This window comes from Nuphar pumila, chromosome 6, assembly GCF_984573655.1.
Source record: "Nuphar pumila chromosome 6, dmNupPumi1.hap1.1, whole genome shotgun sequence".
NCBI lineage: Eukaryota > Viridiplantae > Streptophyta > Magnoliopsida > Nymphaeales > Nymphaeaceae > Nuphar > Nuphar pumila.
The window spans coordinates 130,798,504-130,808,076 of record NC_143254.1 but is presented as its reverse complement, the minus strand read 5'-3'; the positions used below and the strand labels follow the sequence as shown (position 1 = coordinate 130,808,076).

Genomic DNA, 9,573 nt, shown 5'->3' with positions numbered 1-9,573 from the left:
ATGGACTGTAGCTACAATGCGTATTTCGGGGTCCAACTGAGCGTCGTGTGGCGCTCAGTCGGGTGTACGGGGTGCCATACACTGTTGTACATTAGCCTGCGGGATGTACAATGGTGTACGATGCCCCCGTACACCCGACTGAGCGCCACACGATGCTCAGTCGGGACCCTGGAACATGCACTGTAGCTACAGTGCGTGTTCGGGGGTGCACACGCAACACCCTCTACACTCAATTGGCCTACCACCAGTGGATGTGCATTGAGCGTTCATTAAGCGCACTCTTCAAAAGAGCCTTTAGCGGCATGCAAAAACATCACTAAAGGTCAAAAGACTTTTAGTGGTTCTTTTGAAATGCTGCTAAAGGCCTTATCGCTTTTAGCACGTCCTGGACACTTATGTGTCATCCATCTCACATGGATTGTAGGTACACTCTATAACCTCGTCGATGTATTCAGCATGCTCAATTTTTTTCTCAAAAAAACCGTGTATATAGATCAGATTCCATCAATACAAAAGCTGGTTTTCACTCATAAAAGCATGTAGATCACATATATAGTGTTAGATGTGAGAAAAAAAGCCATGAAAAAGAAACAGTGTTAGTTAAATTGTAAATACAAACAATTGTAACAAACATTTATCATATATATATATATATATATATATATATATATATATATATATATATATATATATATATATATATATATATATTAATCACTAAAATATAAAAACTGAAATATGATAACCAAAATATGAGAACTGAAAATATGGGCATTTCTAACATTTTTTTTCAAATCCAACCATGTGGATGTGCTTGGCATGATGAATTTGCTAGGAATCAACCATTGGATCGTGTATTTTTTTATGAAAAAAATATGATTTTTGAATGCTTCAATATTTATGAAGAATATGAGCCATTGGTTTTAAAGCCTTAAAAAATCTCAATCATTCATCATGAAACCAAGCATGTAGATCACATCTCTGCAGTTAGATTCAATGGAAAAGAATAAAAAAATATGAAAAATATGGTTCATACATTAATTCTCATATTCTAGTGACTCAAATATATATATATATATATATATATATATATATATAGAGAGAGAGAGAGAGAGAGAGAGAGAGAGAGAGAGAGAGAGAGAGCAACACTTAGGTGCATGATCACTTTTGAACATGACAAAAATGAACTCGCGCCGCACGTGATGGATGCTCTGTGCACTTGTTTATGAACAAGTGCTTTAGGCGACAAAAGTCGCCGCTAAAGGTCCATCAACTTTTGTCGCTGCTAAAAGTCTCGTATAAGACCTTTAGCGCGACAGAAAGCTGCCGCTAAAGGTCCAATTACCTTTAGCCATGACAAAAATCGCTGCTAAAGGTCTTCTTCAGCGGAACACGTGCAGAGCATCCATCATGCGCGTGATGGACGCTCCAGGCATGATGGATGCTCCACGCGAGTTGGTTTTGGAAAGTGATCATGCACCTATGACTATATATATATATATATATATATATATAGAGAGAGAGAGAGAGAGACGTGAATTTTTGTCTTTCTTTGTGAAACATTTGGACCATGTTGTGGAAAAAAACGTTAAAGAACATCATTGGATAGTGGATGTTGAACCGGATTCGATTCATATCATTCACACATTATTGTCCAAAGGAAGAAACAAAAAAGGAAAAAGGAAAGACGTACACAACCCGAAGAAACTGAAAAAGAGAGTCAGTTTATCTCTGGAAACCAACATCTTATTGGAACTTGAACTCTCTAAAGTCTTTTGACAAGATCACACCTCAGTGATCAGCTCTTAAAGCATTCTAGGCAATGACCATCATCCAAGGTGCGAGTCCAGAATTTCTTATAATACTCATCGTAGGTGAAGCTCCTGTAAACACGTCCGGTCACCCCATCATTCGCAAGCTCTTCTGCTGCTTCTATCATGGCATCAGAGCTTGGGCATATGAACGAGGCGACAGAGATTCTGTCCTTCTTCGAATTGACGACGACTCGATGCCATGCGCTACGATACTTGCCATTACTCAACGCCTACATCATCATTAATTTCTTAAGATTTCTTTAAGGAAAAATAATCAGAATATTATTCAGCATAAGGAGGAATAATACACCTAGGAATGACTAGGTGTCAATTTCATGAATGATTCATGCATTAATATTAATTTCCTAAGATTCAATCTCACCCTGGGCCAAAAAAAATTTTAGGGGCCCATTTTTAATAGGGATTCCATTTTTAATGAGGACCAAAAACAACAAAAAAAATTTTAGGGGCCCCAAAAAAATTGCAGGCGCTACCCTCTAACTCCTACTATCAGTAGGGGGCTCAAAAAATTCCGAGGCGCTGCTCCTAAACTCCTACTATTAATAAGAGACATATTTTTAGGGAGCCCATTTTTAATAGGGGCTCAAAAAATTTTGAAGCCCTGCCCCAGAACTCCTGCTATTAATAGGAGGCCCATTTTTTCCCTCCGCCTCAAGCCCCATAAAACACAGGTACGGCCCTGGTCACGGAGAGTGGGTTATTTTTCGCGAAAATGTATCGACGGGCATGCGTTTCTGCAGGGCTCACAGTGACAACACAAACACTGGAATCGTGAGTTTCCACAGAAAACCCTTGACAGGCGTGCCATTTTACACTGGAGGTGGGTTTCCCATAAAAACGGTTTCCGTGGTAGGGTCCAATTCCATTTTTGCGGCAGTAGAATCTATGGAAGGCCAGGGGTGTGGCAGCACCCCATTCCGTGACATGCAAACGCCCCCTTAGTGTTATTTCAAGGAATCAAGTTTCATGTTTGTACCTGTATCTGATCGCCTAGGTATACGATAAAAGCCCCTGGCAACGGATCGACGGCCAGCCATTGCTGGTCTTTCTGGACCTGCAGCCCAGCAACCCCATCTTGCAGGAGAATTGTGAGAGCATTGGGGTCAGTGTGTGAGGGCAAGCCATAAGTGAGCTCGGGTTCAGGACAAGGTGGGTAGTAATTGACAACCATGTGTTGGGCTTGTGAGCCTAGAGCCTTCTCTAAGTAGTCCTCCTTCAAGCCTAAGCTTAGAGAAATGACTTGCATCACGGTTTGTGCAAGCTCTCTTGATTGTTTGCTATACTCACCCACCACAGCCCTGCAATGAAACAATACAAAGGAAGCCCATGTCATGCACAACAAAGGTTTGTAGAAGTGTATATATAATGTTTGGCCTTTCACTACTCTCTTGCTTAGCTACCTTATTACTACTTGACCACCACTGTATCCCAATGACAAATGTTTCCAACACCAACTTATCGTTTTTGAAGATATGGTGATATTTTAAATTTTTTTCTTTTCAAATATTAATAGAAATACAAAATATAAGAAAAAGAACAGACACATTAACTGATATGAAAAGAAGGAAAACAGTTGATACTAGCTCCATGTCACAAAGATACGGGTATGACCCGATGCATGACACGATTTTGTCACCAGGAACTTGTTTGGAAATACTGTAATGAAAGAAACATAGGAGCTTGTCACCTGGTATATGATCGTCTTCACGATTTTTTTGAAAAATAGGACACAAACCATTCCTCCACCCATAGTGACAAATATCGCAAGATTCATGAAAATCTCGCAATAATATCACAGGAAATTAGCTGAAAGTTAAAAACCGCAATTTCTCACGATATTTTCAAAATATCATGATTTTTTCGACCAAACATAAATATCGTGATTTAAACATGATATTTATGTTTTAAACGGCTATTTTTTTGTGAAAAAACTCGTGTTTTATTTTTAAATAAATTTTTTTATATTTGCTTATAAAAAAATATTTATTATATAGTTATTTATTTTTTATTGCCAAGATTTTCAAAAAAAAATGTGAGATTTTAAAAAAAAAATCAAAATCTCGCAAGTGTTTTACTGCCGAAAAAACGAGTTTTAAACTTTTGTCACTATGCCTCCACCTCAGTTCACTTAATTCACTGTGTTAACTAGCTCAGATACCTCTTCAAAGAATTGAATTTGGCAACCCAAATCAGATGTGCATAATTAAGCAATACGGACTCATCCATCACAGCAGATTCAATGTTCGATGCCGAACACATATAAGGAGTTGAGCCCCACCCCACACACACACATATTCAAAATTAGGGCTGAACAATGGATCAGACCTCACCGATGGGAAACTCAATTTCTTTCAAGTCTGCTTTTATATTTGTTTAATTTTTCATCAATAGAAAGCTAATTTTTTAATATTTTAATATATAAAATTATATTTTTTGTTGAAATATAACTAAAAAATATTAGAAACAAATTTTAAAAAATATCAAATTGATGTCAGTACGTGTTCGGGTTGTGTCAACATGTTTGATTCGTGTCCCCCTGGACACGGAGCCTATGTAGACTGTCACCATAACATGGCCTGTACAAACACAAATATAGTGATAAAATCATGATGTTTTTTGTCTAAACAATAACGTTGTGAGGCTTTGATCATCTAAAACAGCAACTAAAATCTCCTTTTTTTTTTCGGGATATCGCCGATATTTTGTCACGCTACTCTCTACAATTAAATGATAATAACGAGGAAAATCAATCAAGAAGAAATCTTAAGAAGAATATAGAGTGGGACTGGTTTTACTTGAAATTGGGAGGGTTATTAGGCCACTCATCAATGAACTCCTCTAGAGGGTGGCAATGGAGACGAAGGTAGTCCCTCCAGTTGTGGACGGTCTCCTTGGTCACGTTAAAACTGGTAGAGAGCCTGAGCTTCTTAGATGGATCATCAGAGTACAGCTTCATCTTCTCTTCAATTGATAGACTGAAGAATTCACGAGCAACACATAGCATTTCCTCAACCAGTAGTTTAGGTATTCCATGATTAACAATCTGCAAAGAACCACGATGAAAATAGAGAATCAAACGCACCAAATTGGAAATCTTACAGGTGATGAGATGGGGAAGTGTTGGACCTGGAAGAAGCCGTAGGAATCGCAGGCGTCGCGAACCTGGCGGACTAGCCCGGTCCAGTCGGCCGAGCCGAGGTCGATGACCGGGATTGTTTGCAAGGGCCTGACTTCAGAGTGCCTTGGCCTCTGGGATGGTGGCCGGATGTAGGACTCAGGCAGAGAAGTGAAGAGGGTGCCCCTTGAGAGGAGGGTCTTTGTTGTCATATCTCCAGTTTCTACAGTTGTTAGCAGGAGGAGGAGAGTTAAAGAGTGGAAACTAAAGTATCTGAGCTTAGAGGAAAGATCCTGGGGGGGTTTAACATCGAAGTCTCTCTCTCTCTCTCTCTCTCTCTCTCTCTCTCTCTCTCTCTCTAGAGAGTCTGATGTTCTTTTCTCTTGTGCTTTCTTTATTTGTTTTGGCTTTTGCTCTTGTTCAGTTCATGGGTTCAACATTTTGTTGATCATTTATTTTGGTCCTGCCCAATCTTTGTGGCCCTATTTAATAGGACGTGGAGATCTCCGAAACGTAATTGTCAAAGAAGAGTCTTTTGCACTTGATCTTCTCCTTGGCCCTATTGAAATTACATGATGCAAGCGGTGGAGACTGATGTGGAAGACATGGTTGCTTACTACTTGGTGGTTTGTTTGGATGGCACGCAATGATGCTACTTTCTGTCAAATTCCGGTCATCTTTAATCATCTTGTCCATAAAATCCTGGTTGATGTATATGCAATATTAAGTATGCATCTTAGAGACCTCTCCTCTCATCTGAACGACGTTCACTCAGCGGTGGTTTCTTTTAATCCTGCGGATCCTGGTTGAGTAGGCTTTGTTGTTTTGTTGCTAGCTGTTTGTAGTTTCTTTTTCTTTAGCTTTGTTTTTTCTATATTTTAGTTTTATTTCTACTTTGTTCGGTTCATGGGTTCAACATTTTGTTGATCTTCATGAGTATTAATGTTGATCTTCTTTCGTCTCTCTCTCTCTCTCTCTCTCTCTCTCTCTCTCTCTCTCTCTATATATATATATATATATATATATATATATATATATATATATATATATATATATATATATATATATATATATATATATATATATATACACTAAACACTATTGTTCAGACGTCTGGCGTCTAACAGGAGACTCACTAAGCACCGCATATCAAAAAAATTCAAAAAATGAGTTTTAGCAGTTCCTGACCGCCGCTGTAGCAAGCACAGAAAAAATTGCACCTGAAATATTTTTTTTTGCTGTTTGATGATACGGGTTACTCTCTCTATATATACGTGGTTAATCTGAACCATGATACCATATAACACCTCCTAGACTTTCTAAGCATTCCAAGAAGACATGTTCAAAGGTACTTTTTGCTTAACCAACTATCAGTTTTATCAAGTTTTAATATAATATAAAACCTTGATTTTTTCACTCTAAAAGCACATGATGTGCCTCATCTAAAGCACGTCTATATATAACACATCTATATATTCAGATAAAGTAAACATCTCTATGTATATATACATGTGTGTGTTGGGGGGATTGGCCGGGCTTGTGGAAAAACAGGTCAGTCTTGGCAAAAAAATTTATGGGACCATTAATGACTATAAACCTTATCACAGTGCACAGGGGCGGAACCAAGGTAGGGAGGGAAGGGGCAACAAGAAATTTAAAAAGTAAACAGTACTCTAAAATTTACAACACAAGATAAGTGACTGCAAAGTCTGATTACAGATTTGAATAAGTATTTTTCATACAATTAGACCCAAGGGGTTTGGCACAGTGGGATGGGGCCTAGACCGTTTGACGGGCAGTTTAGGTTCAAATCCAATGGGCGTCACCCAGGGTGGAGCCAGGAATCTAAACGGGGGTGGGCACAAATGCACAGAAAAAAAAATCAAATCAAAATTATGTATTCTAATAACATGATTCATAAATATGTTAATTGAAAAGAAACATAAAACCCCTATGTATTCAAAAAATCATGTTTAATGTTGATTGAAATAAAAAAGACAAAAATACTTAATTAAATATTCATGGCATTTAAGAAGCCAAATAAAAAACTTAAATTCTAAAAAAAATCAAAGATTTAGAGGTTTAATAAGTAATAAGCAAAATCATGCATTCATTAATAGAAACTTGCTTAATGATATATAAAAAAAATAAAAAATAACATAAAAAATCCAAAAATTATAAATAAACATTTGCATAATTTGAAAAAATGCTAACCAATACCCTAATCTCTAAAAAATCATGAATTTATGTTCATTAAAAAAAATAAAATCCCTAATATTCTAACTAAAACATACATCATGCTAAGAAAATCAAATAAAACCATTAAAATCAAAACATTTATGTTATTATCAGATAATTCCTGAGAAAAAGAACACAAAAAAAATTTAAACCCCTAATTAAACATTTATATCATTCAGAAAAGTTCAGATCAATACCTTAATTCCTAAAAAACTTATAATTTTTTTAACTGAAAATAAAAAACCTAATTGTCTAACCAGAGGAATATATATAGAGAGAGGGAACTAGCCATACTCAGCTCGGGGTCACCTTGACCCATAGTTGGCCCACCGGGTGACTTGGCCAAAAATCTTTTGGGGTCCGACTTATGACTCGGCAAGACTCAGATCACTGTGATTTTTTTGTATATTTTATAAATAAAATTTTTAAATAATAAATAATATATATAATATTAAAACAAACAACAGAATAAGAAAGCATGCAAAACTCGAACAATTATTCAAAAATCACCACTCGGATGAGTTTCACTGGTTTATGCCAAGCTTTATCACTATTTTTGGCAACTTTTGATTTTACTTCAGATAAAAAATTGCTAGGGTGTCTACTCGGACCGAGTCAATGGTTTGAATTGAACGAGTTTGCTAACTATGCCCTAACCATTTGGGTTGAGCATGAGTGGTGCCCACCCCGACCCGGGGGAATGCCCACCTGCAGTCGGGGTCAGGGTGGGCACTACCCACCTACGCTCTTGGGCATTGCACACCCTAACCCATTACCGTTTGAGCATTTTTTCTAGGTCAAGGTGGGTACATGCCCACCCTAGCTACCCACCATGTGGCTCCGCTGCTGGCATCACCCCCTGCGTAAGTTGAAGCTTGGCAACTCCCTGAGGTCGAGGGGTAAGCCCTCTGACTTTTGCGTCGACATGGACAAAGACCGTATGTACGGCAAGTTGAGCCAGCACAGTTAGGTCTCTGTCCCTGGGACGATTTCTCTGAGTAAAAAAAAAGTATTTTTCATACAAATGAATTTCGATGCTAATAGGTTTTAGATTTGCTTTCCAAGTAAAACTATCAACTGAATCCAAAACTTAATTATTGGATGCAGCAATTTTTAGTGTCAACAAAGATGACTAATGGATTTGACCTAAATCCGTTTGGTGGACATTCTAGTGAGGAGGTCTTTATGAGTCTATCTTCTTGCACATGAATAGCATTCTATGTAACTCAGTTACAACCTTGGACTTAAAAACTTGTGAGAGTGTATTTTCAATTTGGCACCTAACATTTAAACATAATTTCAAAATATAATTGTGTTTTTTAAATTTTAAAAACATAATATTTGAAATGGCTAATCAACAAACACTATTTGCATGTTTCACCTTAAACTAGAGCAAAATCATGAAAACACCTTCTTTTGTGTTAGGTGATTGAGAAAAAGTCCAAAATGAAAATCTCTATATTATGAGTCTTGTTTTAGGAACTTTTGAGTTTTTTACAGAAGTATGGTGCATTTTATTATCCTCAAATTGAGATCATATGCTTATTTCATTATGTAGAATCAAATATTTATAGTGACAATTATGGGTGCATCTCTCGTGGAACACCTTCAATAACATAACAGACTGGTAGCTGCTCTTTTGGCATTATTGATGCATGGATGTTGTATTTTAGGAACCAAATCAAGTGTTGTGATTAATTTAAGTCCATGAATTTTAGTGCACATGCAGAATTTAGCTAAGATTATAGCTTTTGATATATACATATACATATACATATATATATATATATATATATATATATATATATATATATATTTTTTTTTTTTTTTAAGTTTAGATAAAAAGATGTCAACAGATAGAGGGAAGAAAACATCTGCAATGTATCTTCTGGGGTCAGAAATTTAGGCTTAGAATCAACCCATTTAAATGTCATTTTGTATGGCAATGTTCTCCTAATCTTCCACCAAACATTAGAGGACAATCTTGGAATTCATATAGCAGATGAACCATTGCAACTTAATGAAATAGTAATCATTGACTCTGAAGACAAATAAGATATTTTTTTGTCCCAGACTGAGGATCAAAGTGCATTTTTCGTGTTAGATTCTGAGGATGAACAAGTTGAAAATTATGAAGATACTTCCCCATAATAAATTGAAAATTATGAAGATTCGGCTCCACAACCTACAAAATAATAAGTTCTCGATTTTCTTAAAGACATAGTGGAGATACTCCTACCACAAATGAAAAATTTGTGGGATTAGTTTAGAACTTTAGAAACTATTTGCGGTGATGGGTGGAATAAGAAACATCATTGTAAAGCTTTATGCAGTGAAAAAATTTTATATAGTGATTTTGATTTTATTAAATAATTCGATTCAAGT

At 36.6% G+C, this 9,573-nt stretch overlaps 1 protein-coding gene across 1 annotated transcript; it reads right to left on the bottom strand.

Moving 5' to 3' along the window:
- Window positions 1-1,651: 1,651 nt before the first annotated feature.
- Window positions 1,652-5,162, bottom strand: LOC149836243 (protein DOWNY MILDEW RESISTANCE 6-like). Its single transcript, XM_090010834.1, has 4 exons — window positions 4,962-5,162; window positions 4,631-4,878; window positions 2,812-3,133; window positions 1,652-2,044 (listed from the first exon to the last, which is right to left on the bottom strand). Exons 1-4 carry the CDS (start codon window positions 5,160-5,162, stop codon window positions 1,799-1,801), a joined length of 1,017 nt encoding a protein of 338 aa, XP_089866960.1. The 3' UTR covers window positions 1,652-1,798.
- Window positions 5,163-9,573: the final 4,411 nt, after the last annotated feature.

Excerpts from the sequence above, each read along its gene's own strand:
- LOC149836243 (XM_090010834.1), bottom strand. The coding sequence starts at position 5,162 with ATGACAACAAAGACCCTCCTCTCAAGGGGCACCCTCTTCACTTCTCTG. Across the intron at positions 4,879-4,961 it reads ATTCCTACGGCTTCTTCCAG|ATTGTTAATCATGGAATACC; the intron begins GTCCAACACTTC and ends GGTTCTTTGCAG. Across the intron at positions 2,045-2,811 it reads ACCTAGGCGATCAGATACAG|GCGTTGAGTAATGGCAAGTA; the intron begins GTACAAACATGA and ends ATGATGATGTAG.